Source organism: Poecilia formosa, unplaced genomic scaffold (assembly GCF_000485575.1).
Source record: "Poecilia formosa unplaced genomic scaffold, Poecilia_formosa-5.1.2 Scaffold79, whole genome shotgun sequence".
In the NCBI taxonomy this organism is placed as follows: domain Eukaryota; kingdom Metazoa; phylum Chordata; class Actinopteri; order Cyprinodontiformes; family Poeciliidae; genus Poecilia; species Poecilia formosa.
Genome location: NW_006800018.1, coordinates 459508 through 481758, shown reverse-complemented (window position 1 = coordinate 481758; position 22251 = coordinate 459508). Strand labels below are relative to the sequence as shown.

The 22251-nt window shown below is 40.0% G+C and overlaps 2 protein-coding genes across 3 annotated transcripts; both read right to left on the bottom strand.

Annotated features, from left to right (window-relative positions):
• Window positions 1–1085: 1085 nt before the first annotated feature.
• On the bottom strand, window positions 1086–7784 carry kptn (kaptin (actin binding protein)). The gene is made up of 12 exons (XM_016673560.1): window positions 7441–7784; window positions 7276–7358; window positions 6665–6749; window positions 6529–6583; window positions 6236–6314; window positions 5741–5814; window positions 5306–5412; window positions 4147–4251; window positions 4003–4066; window positions 3776–3911; window positions 1941–2114; window positions 1086–1539 (listed from the first exon to the last, which is right to left on the bottom strand). Exons 1-12 carry the CDS (start codon window positions 7640–7642, stop codon window positions 1381–1383), a joined length of 1323 nt encoding a protein of 440 aa, XP_016529046.1. The 5' UTR covers window positions 7643–7784; the 3' UTR covers window positions 1086–1380.
• A 1299-nt stretch (window positions 7785–9083) lies between these two features.
• hnrnpl (heterogeneous nuclear ribonucleoprotein L) lies at window positions 9084–20825 on the bottom strand. Of its 2 annotated transcripts, XM_007556432.2 has the most exons (14): window positions 20707–20825; window positions 19035–19153; window positions 18626–18863; window positions 17801–17886; window positions 17576–17672; window positions 16923–16995; window positions 11984–12019; window positions 11636–11704; window positions 11288–11538; window positions 10667–10788; window positions 10371–10572; window positions 10210–10267; window positions 9507–9602; window positions 9084–9425 (listed from the first exon to the last, which is right to left on the bottom strand). In XM_007556432.2, exons 1-14 carry the CDS (start codon window positions 20788–20790, stop codon window positions 9367–9369), a joined length of 1590 nt encoding a protein of 529 aa, XP_007556494.1. In that variant the 5' UTR covers window positions 20791–20825; the 3' UTR covers window positions 9084–9366. The 2 variants fall into 2 exon arrangements, with proteins under 2 accessions (XP_007556494.1, XP_016529055.1); XM_016673569.1 differs by lacking the exon at window positions 11984–12019.
• Between the last annotated feature and the right edge of the window lie 1426 nt (window positions 20826–22251).

The following is a 22251-nucleotide window of genomic DNA, read 5'->3' as shown; positions in this document are numbered from 1 at the left end:
CGACAGGTGGTTCCGTCAGTCAAAATTATTGGCTGATAATTCTGACTGACAGAACCTCAACCGATAATTCTGTCAGTCCTGCCAATTATGGCCTGTTGCGCGGCATTTTTGACGAAAGGGTAGCTGAATTTGTATAGCAGGTCCTGGGGCGGAGCAGCTCGCCAGATGCGTTTAAGGCACATTTTTAAAAGTGGGAAATTAAAGTGAAAGTTCCATAATACCAATTAGCAACTGGTTTGTGGAATAAAAATTAAATTAAATATGATTAAAACATTTACATTTTTTCTTTTCAATTTTCTAGGGCTAGCAGTGAAGACCCTGCTGCTGGTCCTGACAGCCCACCACTGGTGATCCCCAATGGCAGAATGAAGAAAAACAACACAAACAGACAAACACTAGAACATATTAATTCATACCAGATTATGTGCTCTGAATTTCAAGAAATACATAGCAAGAAATGGTTAGTAATAATAATGGTTAATACAAATCAGCAATTCTAAAAAGGAAGTCACACCCATAAAAACATTTAATTCCCCAGTAGCTTGGTTGTTAATCATAACTCTATAGTTATTATGGTTAACTATAGAGCAGTGGTTCTTAACCTTTTTTGAGGTACCGAACCCACCAGTTTCATATGCGCATTCACTGAACCCTTCTGTAGTGATAAATAAAATGATTTTTTTCCTCCAAATTCAAGACAAGATCACCAAGTCTTCTTAAAAGGTAGAGTCTCTGAGAACAGTTCTTCAAAATATAATCAGCAAAGTTGTTTCAGCAAAGTTGAGCTGACTGTCCAGGAACGACCCAAGGTATTTAAAATCTGCCACAGTTTCAACAGGTTGGCCATCGAGAGAAACTGGAACCACTTTAAGGTCTTGTTTAGATCATTTAATTATCTCTACATTCTTAAGAGAATGAAAAATTAAGAATAAATAAATACTTTGCGGTATTCTGATTTAGTAATGTAATTATATTAGTTGTGTTACCTCATACCAAAAGTTAGTTGTTTACTTTTGGTGTTTTTCTATCTCCGACAACAATCAGCATTCTCACAGAAAACACAGAAAAAACGAAGACCAGACATCCACGAATCCAAATATGTTATTTATTTTCTGTAAAAACTGTACACTTTAACGATCTCAAGATCACATCACTTTATTCAACTTGAGCAGCGCTCCCTTGTTTGTTTTTCAGCCTACCTGCAGCAACAAAAATCAACATATTGAAGTTTTGCCTACTGAATACCAATGTGATGTTCGATGATCTAATCAGTCCTAAACGCAGTACACCCCTGAGATAATCCTTTAAACTGCACTTTAATTGGGATGAAGCGTTCCAGTGTGGTCCTTTGGGACTAACGGGTAAATAAATGCTGGATCTTTAACATGTCGACGTCTGATCGCCACCTTCCTGGCTCTGAGCGGGAGCACTGCTGTCCTCAACGTCTGCCGCTTCATCTGGCTCAGGGCTGGCAGCCAGCGCCGATGCCCTCTGTGTGAGCCTCTCCAGAACCAAATCAGCAGTGCAGGAGAGGCTGTGCTGAAGAGATGAGCCACAACAACAGGTCAGAACCATAACGTAGGAGACAACTGTTGTTTTCGCTCATGCAGCTTTGCTGGGGTTAAATAAGCGAGGGTGAGAAAGCTAAACGTTTGCAGTGCAAAGTCTGTCAAGGTGATCAATTCAAGGTGGAACAGAAGGACTTCCTTCATCTTTAAGAAATATTCCAATAAGCAAAAAGCAGATGTGTATTTTAGCAGAAATATGGTCAAACAGAAAAATAAAAAAAATAAAAAAAAATTCAACTACGCTGCAATTTCTCTTTCCAGACAGTAGAGGTCAGCAGTTATCACTTGTGCAACAAGATATTTGACACTCAGTTCTATGGTCACGTGGAGCCTGACAGCAGAGAGACGGTGTCCTTGACAACAGTGTGCTACCTGTAGGATGTGCAGTCCTTTCAGAGTGAGGACAGCCAGCTCTCTCAACCCGTCCCCGGTCAGGTCGAGGTAGATGACGGACAGCAAGGGACTCTTGAAGCTCCGCCTCCACTGCAGCTGGAACTCTCCGTCTTGTCCGCTGCCTGCTGGCTGGAATTTGTAACAAAGAAGTTCCTGCAAGATAGAGACGGAGAGCTTTTTATTGGGAGCTCACTGTTCTTGTCTGGTGTATACAAGAGACGATAGCATGTCCTGTTTTATCTTGTACTGTTTGGATTAATCAGATATGACTTTGAATTCTTAATGTCAAAACATCACCCAAAAACAAAAGAGCTCTTTGGTCTCATGACTCAAGCTTTTTACAGTGCAGTGTGATCAGATGTAAATTCGATCGTCGTAGGTCTTCAAGAAATTTGCTTAATTCACTTATTTGCATTTCTAGCTTAGAGAAAAGTGTACAGGTGGGATCACTTTCCAGTGAAATGGTCTCATGTGTAAGACAACTACTCTTCAGACTGAGTTACAGCCATGATTTAAGCGTGACAGGAACGCAGTGGGTCAAGGGGTGGGGGAATGTCAGTTTGGCTGGGAGCAGGAAAGGAGGATGCAGAGCTTGCCGAACTTTGAGCTGAATGCGCTTCAATAATTCATCGTCTCCTTCCCTGAAGTTTTTTTTCCTTCTCAACAGTTCCTTTTAGATCACTGGTGATACATGGTTTATTATTAAAGCATCTCACTGTTGTGGTGGGGATGGTGTTGTCTACACAGAAGTTTATATGGTCGGTCACACACTCAGGCCTCTCTACATGTGGCTGGCACAGAGCGACCCGATCGGTAGCGTAAAAACATCCCCGCAGAGCTTCTTCAGCTTACTGAGACCATTTCTCATAGTTCTTCCTTTACTACATGTTGCCTCTAAAATAATTTGAGAAAACAAATTTGTGATCCGATTTGCCAACAGAAGGTCTGGCAACAGAGGTGCATCCATCCCTGACATTGTATAAAACAAATCAAACACATTATTTCTGGTATAGTAGCTGAGAAAGTGTTGAAACACAAAGTATGGGAAAGTAAGGCCCAAAGTAAGGTGTGATTAAAATCGCCTGACATCACAAGCACTAATAATCCACCTCGTTTTCTGTTGCTACTTCTTTAGATCTTTTTCTTCTTATATGTTTGGTAAACCAAATCTCAGCAACGTTGGAGTTTGCAATATCATCCTGCAGCCTCATCTCAGTGAAACATCCTCCTGATACGCTGCCTGGATGTTTGAAGTTAATCCATTTTCATACTGGAGGCCTCACATTCCCAATTATGAATTAATAGGAAGGTGAGATCTCCACTGTCTGCAGTGGCTTCGTTATTTGAACCTCTTCAGCTTTGTTTCATGGCGTTGCACGTCACAACAACTGTCCAAAATAAAAAGTAGTAGAAAAAAAAAATCTTTTCAGCTGCTGAGTATCCAAAGTAAAATAAAAAAATATATATATATTTTGAAAACTCGAATCAACCAAAAAATTGAGAGGAACATTTTTAAATGAGCAAATTACAAGGACTGCATGAGAGCCACTCCAATAAGCTGCCACCATGTGCGGCACTGTTCTAGAATTGCATATTGCTGATTAACCGTTCCAGTGTTCAAAATGGTTCTTCATCACTACAAGAACTATAATTCATAATTCAGTCAAGCTGTTTGCCTAAAGACATAAAGTAGGAGTCGGCACTTAAAATAAGCAGCTGGAAATGAAGAGAAAGGAGCAAAATAATCGTGGTTCTGGAATGACTGGACTTAATGGCCAGCAGAAGATCATCTCTCAGTCGTCAGTGGTTCTGACCTGTCCGTATGTTCCCAACAGCACCTCCTTCTGCCCATCAAAGTCCAGGTCAATGACCAGAGCACAGAGGACGGCATCCCACTGGTCGCTCCCTGAGAGACATGTGGAGCGCGACAAACCACACTCCTGGACGTCTCTGAGGAAACACATACCGGATTGTCTCAGTAAAACTGATGAGCTCAGGAAAAAAACAAAAAAAAAAACATCCCAAGCTTCCTGACACAAACCTGTAGACCACTGCCATCTCTATGGTGCTGGTTATCAGAAGGTTGTAGCCACCAAGTTCTTCTTCTGGGAGAAAAAATAAAATGAATAAACAAACAGCAACAACCCTGAGAAACGCTGTGGATTTAGCGGGACTAAGTCCATACTTCTCTCGCCACTGGCCTCACTGGACTTGGTTTGGCAGCTGAGTGGAAACAGAAGCACGGTGGAAATCGGGCTGTCAAACTGCACCCGCCATTTCTGCAGGACCTCTTATTGAAACACACAATAAAATACTCGTGAGCGACTGAGCACCCAGCTGCAGGTAGGTGCGTCAGACTTGTAATGCTGCAAAGTAGCGATAATTATCTCAAGTGCAGCCAGACTAAATCAAACTGTGAATGCCTTGGAATGACCAAAGCTAAGTGTATAAATATACACTTAGTGGAGCTGCCTAAAGTTTATATTATCTCATGTGTGTCTTTTAATAATCTGAGCAAAGGGGACAAATGAAGGATAAAGAAAAATACCTGGAGGATGAACAGTATGACTTTTTAAAAAATAATAATAAAGCAATTCACATAGGACCAACTTTCAGTTGAACATGCCTGATGCTGAAAAATGGTTTTGAAATCCATTTTAATTATCGTTCTTTACTGGTTGCCGTAGCTTCAACTGTAGAAATCAAAACTTAGAACATTGAGCTGTACTTCCACATGGTAATCAAAATAATTCAAAATATATTTTTCAATGCAAGGAGAGAGTACACAGCGAACACTATTGTCAGGTGTAAATGTAAAAGTGAAAATATTTAATAATAACACAAAGAATAATAATTAAAAAAAGAAAAAAGCTAACACTTTATTACAAATTAGCAAAGTACATATTCAGGTCTTCCAGGAAAATATTTCTCTCCTTTTGTCATGTCTGTGCCTTTCTAGTAGAGAGTCATGCAAATGTGAAGAAGAAGAAGAAGAAGCAGCAGCAGCAGAAGCAGAAGAAGAAGAAGAAGACAAGTGCACACCGTTCATATTGCTGTTTTAGACTTGGGTATGTTTTCACCAACATATCATTAGTTCTATTTGCTTTGTAAATCAGATACCACACAGATTATAGCAGAGACACAACATGTGGATAGTGGATGTGTCCCTGTGTCTTCATGGCAGAGTGCTATTTGCAAAGTGCCTAAAGAAGCACATTAAGCAGGAGCTTGTCCTGCTGTAGATCCAGATAACAGAGTAATCCTTTGGGGTTAGGATCTTTTTGCGCTTAAGTGATTCAGAGCTGCATGTTTCTGATCTGCATTTACGGCTCATTTCTTCTCACCTGGTCCGTTCTGGTTGACCAAAGCCAGTCCAATGCAGCCGTTCTGACAGCCATATGCCGAGAGCCGCTTTCCACCAGCTACACTCGCCATGTCCAACCACAACACACTGTGCAGAGGGAGAGAGCAGGGAAAAAAAATAGTGAACACAAACACTCAAAGAGATGCATGAAGAAATCACTCGGTGACCAGAATCAGCTTGTTTTTAGCTTGGTTGTTAAGGCTGCAAAATAGTAAGAGAGAGCAAGACTTTCAGGAGAAAACAGGAAGGCAGTACCGTAAGGATGATCAGATTTATCATTCTGAACATTCACAGCTTTTATGGAAGCCTGATTTACTGTAAGAATCTCTATTTTCCACTCAAAACATACATATATACACAATAAGCAACATGACACATAGGTAGAAATGGAGGTGAGAGGCTCAGAATAACCAACTTGCTGGGCAGCTGCTGTAGTTCAGGGAACAGTTTCTCTACTGGTTGCTCTTCAAACTGGTGCAGGGAGGCGTTCTGTGGAGGAACCAGGAGTCAGGCTTCAACACGTACAGTCACACTCAATAACTGCATTAGAACATGTGATCAGATGAGGCATGTTAGTCAGAAAATAACATCCTAAAAGTAGGTATCAAACATACTTTTCATTAAGGCTACACATCTGTATTAAAACTGTTTTAATAATTGGTCTGATGTAATATTCTCCTTGGCAACTGAACTGTTGTCCGAGTGCCAAGGAGAAGAAGCCCAACAGTTTTACTGTCACAAGTGGGAGTATTGCAGCTTTCGCGATAATGCTCCATAAAAAAAAAAACAACTTTATTTGTAAATTGCTTTGGGTTTATCTAAAATGCAAAGATGCATCCTTTTTCAAGAAATGGGTCAAATTGGACCACTAAGCAAAAGTTTTCCAGTATGATCTGAAATCTGTGCCAACCTCCATGTACAGGTGGATCCTCTGGTCATGACCACTGAGTAGAAAAACCGTCTCCAGGCCTTCATCAGGACACTGCACTCTGACAGAGAGAGAGAAAACACGCTCCCAATCAGACACCCAATCACAGAGCGTGAACTGAGTAGTAATAGCAAATTTCTATTTAGTCCAGTTCATGGACAGAAAAATGTGCTTAGGTGTAAATACAGAATCCTGACTTTAGTTAAAAAAAAAAAAAAAGTGTTACCATGGTAACTGAACCCATCACCTCCTGTCCCCTGTGGGGATAAACTCACTCTGTGTGGTAGAGCTGGAATGGGGTGAACTGCAGCTCCAGATTCAGACAGCTTTCTGCTCAGAGGAACACGTTCACATCAGTTCACGTCACCGCCAGGAAAAGTGTCGCTTTCATACGGACACAGCTTCACTCACGCGCGATGGACTCCAGGTTGAACTCGGAGCCGGGCTCATAGTCGCAGTAGATGTTCAGGAAGGGCGTGGCTTTGTCACCGGAGTCCTGCAGTAGGTCAGATACAGGAACTGTTCAAACCACTGCGGCATTTTCTGACATGACCACTACAAACTTCAGAAGGTTTTATTAGGATGTGATGTAATAAACAAACATATAGTTGCATAATTGTGGAGAGAAAATGATAGGTGGTTGATTTTTTTTATTACAAATAAAAATCTGGAAAGTGTGGCATGCATTTGTATTCTATGATGCCATTTTAGGGCCGCTATAAATAGAAAAAAAGGAGTAGTAAGTTTCAAGCAAGCAGAAATTTTGAGAGTAATATCAGAAATATTCTAGTAACAAGGAAATTTCTGAGCTTCAAAAGTAGAACATTTAGGAAAAAAAATAACATTTTGAGATTAAAAGTTGAAAATAAAGTTACTTTATAGCAAATATAACTGAATTGTGATACTGAATCTTAGTATATATACACACAGATGTTTTGTGAAGTCCTCAGTTTTCCGTATTCTGAATACAAAGGAACACAGCAGAAAGCTCCGGGTGAAAGATGTATACCAATATTTCATACCTTTATAAAGGTGATCCCCACTACCAGGCCTCTTTTGGGCGAAGACTTGTTGAATGCATCAATTGATACGATTTCTGCATCAACTGCATAAAGAAGTTAGGACTCAGTCTGCTACATCAAGCAGCCATTAGCAGAACACACATGCTTCTTTAGTAATCCCAGTACCTGGTATGTAGGTGAACTGGACCTCCTTAGCCACCGGCCGGACTTTATGCTGCAGCTCCTGGTACCTGAAACACACCACCTTCCCTTTGAGAGTGGCCGCGAGCAGCTCCTGCTCCCCGGCCTGACACAGCCCGTAAATGTTGCTCTGCGACGGGAAGCGGTTGAAGCTGTCCTCCACGAAGGGGTAGGACTCCCGGAGCATCCTACAGGACAAAAACAAGCCCTTCAAATGCTAAAACATGGGCTTAATGGAGCCTGGTTGTTATGTTTCAGCTGTTCCTCAAATACAATCACAGAGAGTCAAGTGAGGTCACGGAAGACATCACTTCCGGAGGATAATTTCAAAATAAAGCAGAAACGGCGGTCTAGCGAGAAGGTAGACCTCGCTGCAGCAAACAGAAAGGGACGAGGGCGGACCACTGTCAGATTCATACCTTATTGGGAAATGGGACCATTGCATTACGGAAGTGAAGGGGGCGCTATTTCCTATATTATCCGCGGCCTCCCGTTTTTATTTTCTTTACCTTAAGATGAAACTAGTCTATCAAGGTGGAAATTTTCCTTCGACTCTAAAATGATCAAATAAAATACATTCAGAGAATCACAATATCAACAATTTGTGCATGGAGTAAAACAGTTAGCAGTTATATGTTATCATTTAATTTGGTCAAGAGTAATTATTGCAGTGTCAATAAATGACTTTTACTCGATTTTCTTAGTTGCTAGAGGAACACGATAATGAGCTCAGAGGTTCAAACTGATGAAAAAGTGAGGATGGATGCTCTCTGCTAAGAAATTCTTTCTGTAGACTTTACGTTTTGATGATTTTTTTAAAAAAATAAGCGCCAGAAAGACTAGATTGGCACAGCTTTAAGGAACCGGTCTTCCTAATCTCTGTGCGGCTGCGCGCAGCAACTCTGTGGCGCTGCAAAACAAACAAACAAACAAAAAATTAAAGCACAGAATAATAATGAAGCCTATGATTTCTACATATAAAAATCTGACTGTCACTACATACCCACTTATAAAAACTAAAATGGAAATAAAGTTAATTTATTCTAAAATTTCTGCATGGTTCACATAATCTTTGTTCGCAGCAATGATGTATTTAATTGTCCTCAAAACCATCAGTTATTTATCCATGATGTTTTATATTTAGCAACTTATTTGCCCTTCAACTCTCCATTTATTGGAAGCAACTGATTCAATGAAATGTCTATAATACGACTGCAGACACAGATGTCAGCTGACCAAGCAGCAAATGAGCTGGTATCTGGCGCCATCTTGTGTAAATTACAAGCAACTGCAACATAATGATACAATATGAATTTCTATTATCCCATGAATAACTAATTATATTCTAACAGCGAACTGGTCAAATGATCACCGTTTGTTACTTTGCAGTATATATGCACTTTGATTACAACTTTCATGAATATGAATTTTTTCTTGCCTGATCTATAAAAAGAGAGAGAGATCTTATATATATATATATATATATACACACACACATATATACTGTAAAAGAAGGATGAAGGCATCCCACTGTTACTTATTGTATACTATCAACACTGCAGTGCAGTAAACTGACAAGCCGTTCCAAAGAAATCAAAGTTTTAGTTTAAAGAACACACCAGAAATCATTACATTATTGGTAACATCACTTTATTTATAAACCAGATACATGGGGGTGGGGGTCAAGTTTAGTACTGTGAATATACAAAATTAACAACTCATTGAAAACAAAACAAACAAACAAAAAAAAAACAGCTGAAGTAAAAATGAATACAAACAGGAGAAGGTATAATTTAAGATAGATTTTGTAAAGCACATAAATCCTAGTTTTAGTCAACAGTGCTCCAACAGAACATGACGAAATAAGTGTGCCGTCCATTGCAAAAAAACAATTAAGTGAAGGAGAGCGGATTAGTTGGAAGGGTGTGTGGTTGAGAAACACAGCTTGAGTGTGTAAGGATAAGGCCCACCTAGGAGACAGAAGGAAAACAACATTCAAGCTCTCTGTCGAGTAGAACTGAACTGGAGAATGAAGAGAAAAGAGAACTTACTGGGATTTTTCATCTGGTAATGGTTCACCATAGCTAGCGCTTCCATGGCGTCGTTGATGGATTCCCACTCCAACAGCCCAGACGAACTGCGCTCACCTGTAAATGACAGGTGGATGGTTTGAAATCAGAGAAGAATTTCAAAACCCAGGGCTGGGTTTGAATTTCATTGCAAATAAATTATTTTTTAGATAAAAGTTTTTACTCTCTGAGCTTCGCTGTGTTTTGTTTTCGTCTCTAGAAAATCAAGGTTAAAATAAGGAGCTGTAGCTGCGTTTCCATTAACCATATATATAATTGCTCAACTTGATATTTTGAAAATAAATTTGCTTAATAAAAATGAAAACACTGTAATTTCAGAAAAAAATCCCAATTTTTGCTAAAACATTTTTGGTGCCAAGTTGAGGTGTGTTTTTTGGTCGCATCGAAATTGGTTTATTTCACAAAACTGCAACGGAAACACTTTTTACTAAAAGGATATTTATGTCTCAAAAACGGATCACTAATTAGTCTCTTATCTATCGATATAACTTGCAAAAGAGGAAATGGGAGAAATGTTGACATTTAGAAGCAAAACAACAACAAAAAACACCGTTGTCAAGGATCATGACGAAAACCAATACAGCAATAAAAAAGGAACACACACAGCAGGAAGAGATTAAATACTGAAATCTAACCCAGACCTACAGACAGCAACAATACTCACTCTTTCCAGTAAAGAGCTTAATACTCGTAGGACTTTTAATTCCCAGTTCCTCGCATATCTGGGAAGAGAAAGCAGACTCGGTTAGTGCGATACCTGCAGCGGTGACGTTAGCCTCGTTTTATTCGGCAGAGGGAGAACTCCTGTTTTGAGGTTTTTCTCACTTGGAAGAATGTCTCCTCTGTGATTTCTGGCTGGGCGTTGAAGAAGTGCAGCACGTTGCTGGGGTGCTGGATTCGGTTTTTAGCCGCTTGCTCTGGGGAGGCGAAGCGGTTGTTCCGAGATCCGTGGAAGTCTTTAAAGCTGCTGGTGTTATCCTCTAACTGGTAGCTCTGTCCTGGTACGATGGCCTGCTGCTTGGACACGCTGCAGGCAGAGAGAGAGGCATCGGCTCTTTCAACTCTTTGAAACTCTTAATCTGCGCTGCAGTGTGGAAATGTGTCTGGGCAGCAGCCTTTACCAAACATTGAGCTTCTGTCCAAACAAGAAGGTGTTGTTGAGGTGACTGATGGCTCGGTCCACAGAGTAGCAGTCTCCCATCTCTACCATCGCTGCTCCAGGTTTACTTTTCATGAACTTCACCTGAAGATGGAGAGAATAAAACCAAAAAGAAAAAAGTTACAAAAATAAAAAGACACTAGTCATTTGCTGATTCTATGCTCAAGGTGAACTTTTGTCATTCCTGCTCTTTCTGACGCTCCACCTTTAGGATGTCATCACAACATCGCCCCTCTATTAACCCTCTGTCAATGTTTACACCAGCATTGCACTGAGAAGTAGTTTGTATAATAAACTCAGTAAATGCGCAGTTCCACCAGGTGTTTGCCAATTGCTGCTGGCTAGTCTGAAGGAGCTGAGTGGGTGGAGTCACAGAGAGGGGGAAGCTTGGAAACTGCAGCTCCGAGGAGGAGCTGTGCCTCGAAGGTGGCACTCAGTTCACCTAGGAGTTTTGCACAGCTGAATGGTTGCCACGGGGGATTAAGGAATTTCTCAAAAACGCATGAAACAATCAGGACAACACTCCAGGTACGTTTAAAAACCCCATAAATGCCCAGAAGGGTTTAAGCAGCATTACACTCACCCTCTCGATGTTGCCATAGAGACAAAAGATGTTAAAAACTCTGTCGGCATTGATCTTGGATGGCTCCAGGCCGTACACCATCAGGACAGGGGAGTCGGCGTGGGGGCCGTACTCGGGCGGAGGCGGCCCGTATCCTGCGCCGTAGCGCTGGCTCCCACGGCCCCGGCCCCCCATGCCCATCCCCATGCGATGAGGAGGAGGGGGGCCGTACGTGTCGTCGTTATAGCTATGATATCCTCCTTGTGGACCTCCTGTAGTACAGACGAAAAAGAAAACATCAAAGGCAAAGTTTGACAGTGGGAACTATTGTTTTACACTTCATAATATGAATTTCTCAGAGACAAATACCATAATCAGGTGGGTGGTCTCCCAGGAGAGCCGGCTGCCTCTGGCGCTTGTTGGGGTTGGCGTTAGGATCTGAAAATGGTCAAAATGTTCCCATCAAACAACTTGTGCTGCATGCAGCACAGATGCTTCACTTGGCCTATCGCATGCTATGAGACGAGTTAGTGAAGTGCATGCAACAGAGGAAGCTGCCCTCTTAAAACAAATAAAATATAATAAAAGGTTCGGCAGGCTTCGTCTGTTCATTTAGGCTGAACATAATGGAGATTTTTTTTATTTAGAAGTGGCCGTAGTTTTCAAAGCATTCACTAAATGGGGTCCTTAATCATCCCGATATAAACACAAACACACCTTGTGATATGTTCCAATTGCCTTCACCATCTGCATCTGTGCAAGTACACATACACATGTCAAATCCAAATACACAGCGTATTCAATTGGTAACACTAAACACACCAGAAAATGATATCAAAGCAATGCAGGCATGTGAACGTGACAGATCAGAAAGAGATCGTACGGCTCAGTGCCACAAGCGGCTCCTGCCATTTTATTAGAAACTAAAACAGCTTTTACAACCCGGATGAGACAGAAGGAAAACACACGAGAATAGAAAATAAAAAGCATCACATTCTTCAAAAATCAAACCCTGACATTTAGTCTGGAAAAAAAAAAAATTAAAAAATCACTAAAAACTTGTGACTTCATTTGGACTTGAGCTCTGACTTGAAAATTTAACACAATGGAGGAATGCCTGCCGCTTTAAGTTTAAGTTTAAACATCATTATATTCATAAAAATTTCTGACAAAAATTTGTAGTCATTTGTATTAAGAGGAGCATCTGTGTGTGTCAGTTAGACACTAATTTAAATTTGGCTGTATTATTTTCAAGCCACCTTATAGAAGAACTTTTCATCCCAAAAACTAACAGGAAAAAAAACTATATATCATTACAAATTGATTAAAAGAAAAAAAAAGAATTGAGAAGTCAGGTTCTGATTTGGTTGCAAAACCTGAAAAGATTACAGATTGCTGCTTACATCAAAGTCTCAGGATGCTTTCTGCTAACCGTACAGCACTACACTAGACTTGAAATTGGGCCTCTGCCCCTTTAACAACTCTTCCACCTTCAGTATTTACCCATCAACCCTTTATCAAGATTTTTACCAGAGCTGCACTGAGAAGGAGCTCGTATAATGGGTGTTTGCTGCTGAGAGTTCACAAATCTGGAGTAAATTTGACACAAAACTATAATGTCAATATGGACCACAATCTCAGAGAGAATTAGAAAAAAGACAGTTCTGAAGACCAAAGTGGGTTTAGCCCCCTGCAATAACAAGGTACTAACAAAGAAGTGGGCCTACTGAAAACTATATCCATGCATGGTATATGCGCTCTATACTTGGTCTGTTCTTGTTTTGCTTCAATGTGCAGGTTATAGGAATGTGGTTGTGATGAGGTGCTGAGGAAGCCCAGTTTGCTTTCTTCACTTTCGGTTCTAGTCTTTTATCTTCCACTTGTCAATGCTCCACAGAGTCCCTGTGGAGTTCAGGTCCAGACAGTTTTCTGGCTAATCAGCAAAGGTGACAGCTTGGTGATTATGGCAGGTATAGATATATGTGGGCCAGTGCCATGTTCTGCTGGGAAATGACATTGCACTGTAAAGCTGGTCAGCAGCATTTCCTGGTAGATGACTGTGTTGACCGTGGACTTGATAAACCCCAGTGGACCACCACCACAGATGACATGGAACCTCAAACCATCCCTGACTGTGGAAACTTCAGGCAGCTTGCCTTCTATTCCTCTTCACTCTGCGATAATGATTTCTGAACTAAATCCAAAAAAATGTGTATTTTCATCTGCAGAGAACTTTGGACCACTGAGCAACGATTCCGTTCTTCTCCTCCTTAGCCCTGATAAACTCTTCTGAGGTTAAGACTTGTGTGCGGCTGTTGAATAATGCCTCCAGTGAATTTCCCCAAACCTCTTCAATGGGCTCTGCTTCAAACTTGAAGTTATCCCTGTTGCTTGTTCACCCTTTTCTACCTCACTTTCCCTCTTTAATGAAGCTCTCCAAACAGCCAGTTTCTTCTGTGGCTCTTTCAGAGAGTTTGGTTTTCATTAGCTAGAAATCACAACACAAACAGAAGTAAATACTTGAAATATGTAACTCTATGAGTAATGAATTTTTTGATTTTTCACCTTTTGGATTCGGTTATAGAAATACATTTGGCTTTCAATAATATTCTAATTTATAAAGATGAACATAACTGAAATTAAAGACTTTGCAGATTACATTATAAGGGTTAAAATGTAAGTGGCAGTGCAATGGCATAATCAAAATTACCCAAGTAGAAAGTCAAGTTCTGCTTCAGCATGCTTCTAAATCAGTATCAACCGTTTCAACTACACAGCAGCTAATAACTTATTGTTAGATCCCAGGACTCCATTGAACAGATTGAAAAGTTAAAACAATAGTTCAGTTCAGATGTCAGAAATAAATGCATCACTTCCTTTTATCAAAGCAACATCATGAGAAATAACAGATGGTTCATGACTACCAGAGAATGTAGTCGAATGTAAAATAGAGTAGAAGCAGAATTCATGTAGTACATCATAAACATTGAACTATTAGATCATTCATTCATTCATTAAGTACTTACAGCACCACATAGGGAGCATAGGACACAGTGGGCAGGTAGGGGGCAGTCTTCAGCAAGGATGCTACCTTCCAACCTCTGACTTCAGCCTCAACTCAATCCTCCTCCTCAGTCTTTAGTTGCTTCTTTCCATCCTTGCATCCCACCTCCAGACCAAAAAGTGCATCCACGGGCTTCCAGTGTTGACTTTACAATCGGTGCCGCTGCGTATTCAAAGTTACCATTAGAGGCTCATTTCCATCTTACCGTGCTCTGATCACAAAGCAGGGCAAATGCGCCACTTTCAGAGTAGGCTGTCAGTCCACAGACACATTGAGCCAAACCTGCATCACACGGGAGGCATTAGAGGCGTCACTATGGGCCAGTGCAAAAAAAAAAGAAAGAAAAAAAACGCAGAAACAACATAAGAACAGCACAGAGAGGAGGGGAAAAAAGGGGAATAAGGAACAGGGGAAAACAGAACACCAGAGTCCATAACTGTGGAAAGCTTTGGAAAAGGATTTGGAATCTGTTTGCCTCAGTGCTTGTATGCTTGACAGGTGTCTGATGTTGTGTCTTCGTTAGGGCCCCACTGTGGGTATTTCTTCTCGTGTAAAAGTGGGTACTTGCTTTATTTATCTGCTTTGAAAGCTGTCACCTCTTGCAAAGTGAAAGCATTTAGTGCTTGATAATGAGTCGTCTGGAATATCTGCGTGAAGATGTGCTGTCGTGGCGGCTCGGCTGCGTGTTGCCTTGGATTCTCAGCTCGATGTGCGGTCGTGTGTTCGGCGGAGGGAGGTAGAGATGAGGTGTAGTGTCATTTGAGAGAGCAAACCGCCCCAGTATGTGTAGTCGTCTGTTCCCTGGCCGGACTGAGTGTGTCTGAAATCCTCTGTTGCTCCCTGTGCTTGTGTTTTTTTTTGTTTGTTTTTTTTGTTTTTTTTTTTTTTTTCACAAAGAAACAAAAAAAAAAAAATCCAAGAGTGTGACTCCTGCCCCCATCATCAATGTGTTGTGACTCCTCAGGGGGTTTCTGGAGATGAAATGTGCTGCGCCAGTAACGGAGCTGCCGGAGGTGCTTATCAATCTATCAGCGTCGGACTGTGGTGGATATGCGAGGTGTTTTGTTTGGCGACCTGGGGAGTTATTTCTGTCCCTCTAAACTGAATACATGGCGACTTTCCGCCACTGAAGGAAGAAAAAGAAAAAAAACATGACATGACTCCCAGGTCGGCTGGTGGAGATGTGGATGATGATGGAGTACTGAGTTGAGGTTGTGTTCCAGTATTTGATGCCCCACTGTGCCCCATGTGTGCCATAGAGCATATCTGTTGTTGCTGATATGTCGGAGCTGTGAAGGTCGCTGTGTCTGCTTGCAAAGTCATGGGAAGCCTGTATGAGGTTATGGAGTAAGGACACAAGGAGTACCTCTGGGTTGTTAGGAAGCACAAAAAGTAGGACACAGTAAGAAACAGCTGAATGAGCCTCGCTATGTTCCTGTTTGAGTCAAAGCTGCTGACTATGAAAAACTGATACTTTTTTGGATTTTTTTTGTCCCAAGAATTAAAAAAAAATAAAATAAAAAAAAGGTAGATATGCAATTAATCCTATGAAAAATTAAAAGGAACTTGATTAATTTTCATTCTGATTATACATTTTTTTGAAGGGCAATTTTAAGTCCATTTTATTTGTGGTTTCTGTTGTTTGTGTTGTCTGTTTTCTTTTGGATACTTAAAATATATTTCTTTTCCAGGTATTCTGTACAAAATTAAACTTTTGTTAGTCTTTGAGAGGGATAACTTTCATCATTAAGCTTTTATGAATACATTACTTGAAAATGGTCTCAAAACAACATTATCATTTGTTTTGTCCCAGAAATGCAATAATTTCTGGGACAATTTATCATCCAATACAATTTTTCATGATAAGCCTGCCAATAGATCAACAAAACTGATCTCCATCTCCTACAAAAGTTTTCCTTTCTCATGTCTTGTACAAACTGTACATTTTCTGTTAAAGGTCCCATGAAATACTTGGCCATGGAGTCTAGTAATTAGAATTACTAACAGAGTTATTTGAGTGAGAATCTTATTTTATTTCAACATTGTATCAAATCAAGTTGAACCTTCTGATTCTGCTCAAACTTGAGAGCTGCAGTATAATTTCATGGGGCCTTTATTAATAAGTCTTACTTTCACTTTTTACAAAATCTCCACTATGCTTGAAAGAATGCTACCAGGTGTGACGCTGCATTATGGTACCTGGATTAAAGTAAGCAAGGACGTGAGATAGTGCAGCTGTGACATGCTCTACAGGGACCGTGATCCTGTGTGACATGTGGTGCATCTTCTTCTACTGCTAGAATGGGTGCTCCATATTTTCCACATGCATGAGTCTAGAATGCACGCTGCCCCCAGGCAGCTCCTCATGCCCTTACTTTGCACCTGCTGTGTGGTGAGAAAATACATAAGGACTGACGGCGTCGTGGGAATACTGCCTTTGAGCACCGAGCTGTACTGCATGGTGAGACAATCCTTTGTGAACGAAGGCAATACCCCCCCGAGGCGGAGAACCCTCAACCGTCCTGTGTAGTGACATGAAAGAAGAAGAGGAAGAAAATAATGGAGAGGGATTGTTTGGGGAACACACGTTACCTTGGCCACTCAGGTTGGGGTTGGTGTAATCCCATGTGTCCTGGTCGTTCTTGAAGACGTTAAGGCGTGCGGGCTGTTGGACAGGAAGGAATAACAAACATGGACATCAGACATTGGGTTAGCAACTGGTTATTCACCATTTGCAAGAGGTAGTTGGGCAGCAACTGCGTTTCCATTATAAATGTGCGCAAAATTTTGGCAAAATGCTGTCAATGTCGAAAAAAATCCAAGTAGCAGTTGCAGTGTTTCCATTAAAATCGTACGTGAATATGTTTGCTTCACACGAAGCAAACATATTTATCGTTTGCTTTGTGTGAAGTAAACGATTATCTTGTTGTTTTTTTAACAACACGATAAGTTGTTAAAAAACATGATCCTCTTACTACTTCCTGTCTTCTTCTTTGTGGTTTGCGGCAGCAGTAACATGCGGCTGGTAATCGCGTGACGCAAAGAAAGTGTTTCCATTGCAGTTTTGCACAGTAATCCATTTTCAATGTGGCCAAAACACCACCATATCCTATCGCCATCACTTATTATCAACAAACAAGATCACTTTTTGAAATTGCTGTTTCCATTCAGCAAATGGAAACAGCAAAATGTCAAACTGTGCAATTATATGGTCAGTGGAAACGCAGCTCGTAACACACACATACCTTTGCATATTCAATTTTCAGAGTGCAACAGCCAGAATAGATGTCGGCTCCATTCAAAGAGGCTTTGGCCCTCTGGGCACTCTGGACCGAATCAAACATGGAACCTTCAAGTTAAGGCCTAAAGAGACGTTCAAATATGATGTAGAAACACGATGTTACCCTGCTGTGGAAAGTTTATAAAAGAATGTCGCCAAAAAAAAAAAAGTTGATGCTCGTAAAGGATATTCAACCATAGCCTGAACACCATTCTTTCTGAAGATCACGATCCTCTGTACAGGCCCGCAGTTGTTACAAATAGTGTAGAGGACATCCTGTAGGACACAAAACATGTTTAGGTAGTAAGGCTCTCATGATAAAAAACCTTAAGTGAGAAATCATTGTTGGCATGGAAACATGTTTTGGCATTATCTCATTTTCCCATCAGAACCAAACCTCTTGGTTGAAACACTTGGAACCCGGGGTGTGAATAATTTTAGGTTTAGTTGTAGGATTTCTCTGCCATTTTCTGACAGTTTTTTTTTTTTTTTCAATCCCTGGACATTAAATCAAACATTTAGTAGAAATGGAACAACATGTAGTAAAAAGTTATAGAAATCCATCACAGCTCAACTATGTGAAGTTATATACTACATGAACTATTATATGCAAAGGCATTTTCTATATATGGACATAAAATCCACGCATGAATTACGATACTACAGTTTAAATACCAAAAAGCATATACAAATGATTTTTAATTCAACTCTATTAAGGAATGTAAAAAGTCGAACTGAACTATTTCAAATGTATAAAAAAAAATCCAGATATTCACTTTCATTCTGCCAGTTCAGAAAGTTTTAGGAAACAAATAGTGGTGTGGGATTCAAAGGTAGAACTACAACAAACTGCTTTAAACAAGAAAGGAACAATAGAATATAATTCTTTTAACTCTGTTTTAATTGTGGATTACAAGTAAAAACAAGTTTGTGACTGACTGAATTTGTAAAGTTAAATAAAGTTGTAACTTGCCATACAGCACTAAATACTACTAAACCTCTGGGTGCAGGTTACCGTGGTGATGGGATAGATAGGGTTCAAGATTGTGAGCAGCAGCACGTTGTTGACGCTCCGAGTGTCGTCCGAGTCTCCCGGCCGAGAAATTTTCTGACTGGTGGAGTAGTTGATGAAGGCGGGGTGGGCCGCGATGTAAACCTGGTTTTCAGCTGCGTAAGTCACAGCGTTACAGGAGCCGTTCATGTCCTCATACTCCACCAGCGCCTGCCGCTTCTTGGGCATCATCACAACATAGCTGAAAGAAAAAGAAAATAAAAAGGCACTTACAATCTCTGTGAGAGTTTTGTTTCATCAACGTGTTAAAGCTTCAAACATCCCGTAAAGATAAGAACATATAAAGCTCTTAAGCTTGGAAGTAAGAAAACGTCCGTGGCTCCAGTTAATATGTAGGAACATCTATTGTTACCTAATTGTCCCAAACTCCTGTAGCGCCTCCACCAGGTCAGCCTCCATCACACCATCAACCAGTCCCCTGATGTGCACCACAGGAGACGGCAGCGGCTTGTGAGGGTCTTCATAATTTTCCTACGAAGGGAAAATAGTACTGATGAAAATCATCCAGCAGCCAAAATATGGAATCACCAGGTCACTGGGTGCAGGTCAGAAAGCTGCAATCAGTTTTGACAATTTTATTTAGAAAATTAAAGTTAACTACATGGCACAAAAACAATGTAGTTTTGTAATGTAAACAGATGCAAAATATCAAGTTTTTTTCCCCTCACATTCATGTCAGCAGCAAAGCCTTCAGTGGATTCCCAAAGCTGAAGCTTTGGGAATCCACTGAAGTGAAGAGTAGATTTTTTTTATGTCAACAATAGTTTTCAAATGAAATGATTTGATATGTGAACAGGTGCTTATTTAGCCACACAAAGTTTGATTTTTACACAAAACTAGGAAATAGCTGCTAATTAAATTTAAAATTTCAATTCTAATGTTTATGCTGAAAATGAAAATCTTTAAGAACGTTCTCTGTTGCTGTTTCCATTTGTGAAAATATAGAACAAGGTTACAAAACTGAGCATAAGATTGAATAAAAGTTAGTCAATGTGCAACATTAATTAAAAGGTAGAAATTTTATTTAAAAAATTAACATTTCAAGACAACACCAGATATTTTTTATTTTGAAATTATGAGTCTATTATTATAAATTCAAGGTATATAAAATACACCAACCACAATGGCAACTTTTCAACAGTCTTCATTTTCCCCCACACACATTAACTTGGTGTCATTTGGCAGTTATTTTATTGCTCTTTCCAGTGAAAACATCAACAAATTCCAAGTGTTTTGGTCGGAACTGTTTATTATGGAAGAGGAACAAGCCTGTCCAACAGACCCAAAGATGGTCGAACCAGAGCCAAATCAGTCAGCTGAGAACAAGAACCATTTTAGGGAATAAATCAGCATTATATTTTCAAAGCCTAAGTAACTTTCAGGCAACAATTTAGCTTTAAGAATAATTTTGAACTAAGTTCTAGATTCAGACTCGCTTTCCAAGGATCTTGCAGAATCCATTCATGTTAAAAACATGTAGGTTCACAATGCAACAACTGATTCTATGTACAAAACGATTAAAATGCATCCAGCGGATGTTTTAAATTATTAATGCTGTTTTTTGTATTGAAATTAAGTAGGTAGTAAATTAATTCATTCATTATGCATTGGATATAGAGATGTTTTTGTCTCAGAGGGATAATTTTTCCCACTTATTTGGTTCTGAAGCTTGTCCTAATTTGGCCAACATCTGTCAACATCTGACAAGCTTTTATTTTCATGAGCACTGACGTTAGTCATTTCTTTGACGAGTCTTTCTTTGTCAATGAATATAATATTTAAGCTGTCCTGCTTCAACGTGATGTTTAAATGAAGCAGCTGAGCAGCTTTTCGGGCACGCGCCGATGTAAACTCCATTCCTATGTGTGAAGTAGCTAAGCAAGCTAACGCCTGCTAGCATTTTCGTTTTAGCTAGCGCCCGATTTATAACGTTTTTAATGCTCAATTACTTTCTAAGACAACGCAAAACTATAATAGTTCAGCTCATTGATGCATTCGCTTCAAAGGCAACGATGAAAACCCACCGTTGTCATTCCGCCTTCTTCAGTTTTCTGTCTTTTTGTCGCTCTGCCGCCTTCGCCGTAGTATCGGGACGCAGCAGCAGCCATGTTGTCCTGTCCACTTTACCGGGCTGGTGCTGCATTTCAGTGGTGTTAAGAAAATAAACGTTCTACCAAACGTTTGGTTTTATTCTTCAACCAGAATTGACCCTGGAATAATTAAACAATGTTTTCTCATGGTGTTTAGATTCCACCTTTATCAAAGAATGTTTGTATTCATCTTAGCAGCATTTTAAATGATGTGACACTTCTAAAAGGTGCCTGTTAAAAAGCTCATACTGATCAGTGAACGCAACAGAACTGTGTTACGTTGAGCGCTGAATTCCCATTGGCTACCTTGCACTGTCAATGAGTGGACGCGAAGCCAGAAGGGTGTGCACCATTTGTCAACCGGGAAGGCAATCAGGACTCTTTCAAACGGTGCATAAGCCGGGTGTTGATTTCTTCAAATGTACTAACAGGAGTAAGGTACCCGTTCTCTTACCATGTCACTGCCATAAACATACATTTTGGGTGCCAAATATGTCTTTAATAGTGAAGAAAGCCGCTTAATTTCCAGATGATATGAGTCAGGTCATCTCTGGCAATTTTTGTCTCATTAATGTCTCATTATTCAGCCTCCCACTGACCCCGGTTTCCTGACTCTTGATGGCAGTGTGCATAGGATGGCTGGCAATCTCCACAGTAGCCAGATGTCTCTGCAATGTTCTCGATGCGATGACTTATTTACAATGCCCTAATTATCAAAAATTTTTAATTAAAACCATGTTATAATATTCATGTTTCTGTTTTTCTGTTCGACATACTGTGCTAAAGAGCCAACAAATAAATTATATTACATAGACAAAATGGTTACAAACTAACTCATAAGACAAGAAAAATCTATGGAAACATAATTGTAATAATGACAATTTAAATAACAATCGGACATACAGCCATAGAATAATTACCAACTCCTTGCCAATGTGCACAGATAAATTCTTTTTAATTTGTGTCAACTTCAACTGTGATCTCTACATAAACAGAGCTGCTCAGCCTTCAGCGAAACCACCAGTCAGAACCACTTTTCTTGCAAAAAAAAAATCATCTAGTTTTCAACCATATTTATTGTCTTTCAAGTCCCTTACTTAACTATGAACTACTTATTTTAAAAAAAGTTGTAAAATTACAAAAATGAAAACAGAATTTCCCTCCACTTTTCAATTTTCTCTAATGTGTTTGAAAAAAGAATCAACTTAAAATAGCAGTAAAGCTGAACTGATCATGTGCAGTGGTTGCATAAAACAACATAGTGATCAAATTGTATATTAAAAGGCAAGGCAACAGTTCATGGTGGCTACACCCCCAAGGAACTTTCTGTGGGCTGTTATCCTGAATTATGTCACAGCGTCATGGCAGCACAGTGCTTCACATACATGGAGGGGAGTCTCCATGTATAATTATGGTTAGGTTTAATTTTCTTTCATCCTCAGTCTTTAGTGTAAGACAGTTCAGGACGCCCCCTTGTGG

Bases quoted from the DNA above. Each gene is read 5' to 3' on its own strand.
- kptn (XM_016673560.1), bottom strand. From the start codon at position 7,642: ATGCTCCGGGAGTCCTACCCCTTCGTGGAGGACAGCTTCAACCGCTTC. The intron at 5,815-6,235 runs GTTGGCACAGAT...GTTCCTCCACAG, and splicing joins GGATCCACCTGTACATGGAG to AACGCCTCCCTGCACCAGTT. The intron at 5,413-5,740 runs GTTGGTTATTCT...CCCTCTGCACAG, and splicing joins CTACAGCAGCTGCCCAGCAA to TGTGTTGTGGTTGGACATGG.
- hnrnpl (XM_007556432.2), bottom strand. From the start codon at position 20,790: ATGGCTGCTGCTGCGTCCCGATACTACGGCGAAGGCGGCAGAGCGACA. The intron at 17,673-17,800 runs ATATCCTTTACG...TGAAGGTTCCAT, and splicing joins GGTGTTCAGGCTATGGTTGA to GTTTGATTCGGTCCAGAGTG. The intron at 11,705-11,983 runs GTGTGTTTGTGT...GACCATTTTCAG, and splicing joins CAATTGGAACATATCACAAG to ATCCTAACGCCAACCCCAAC.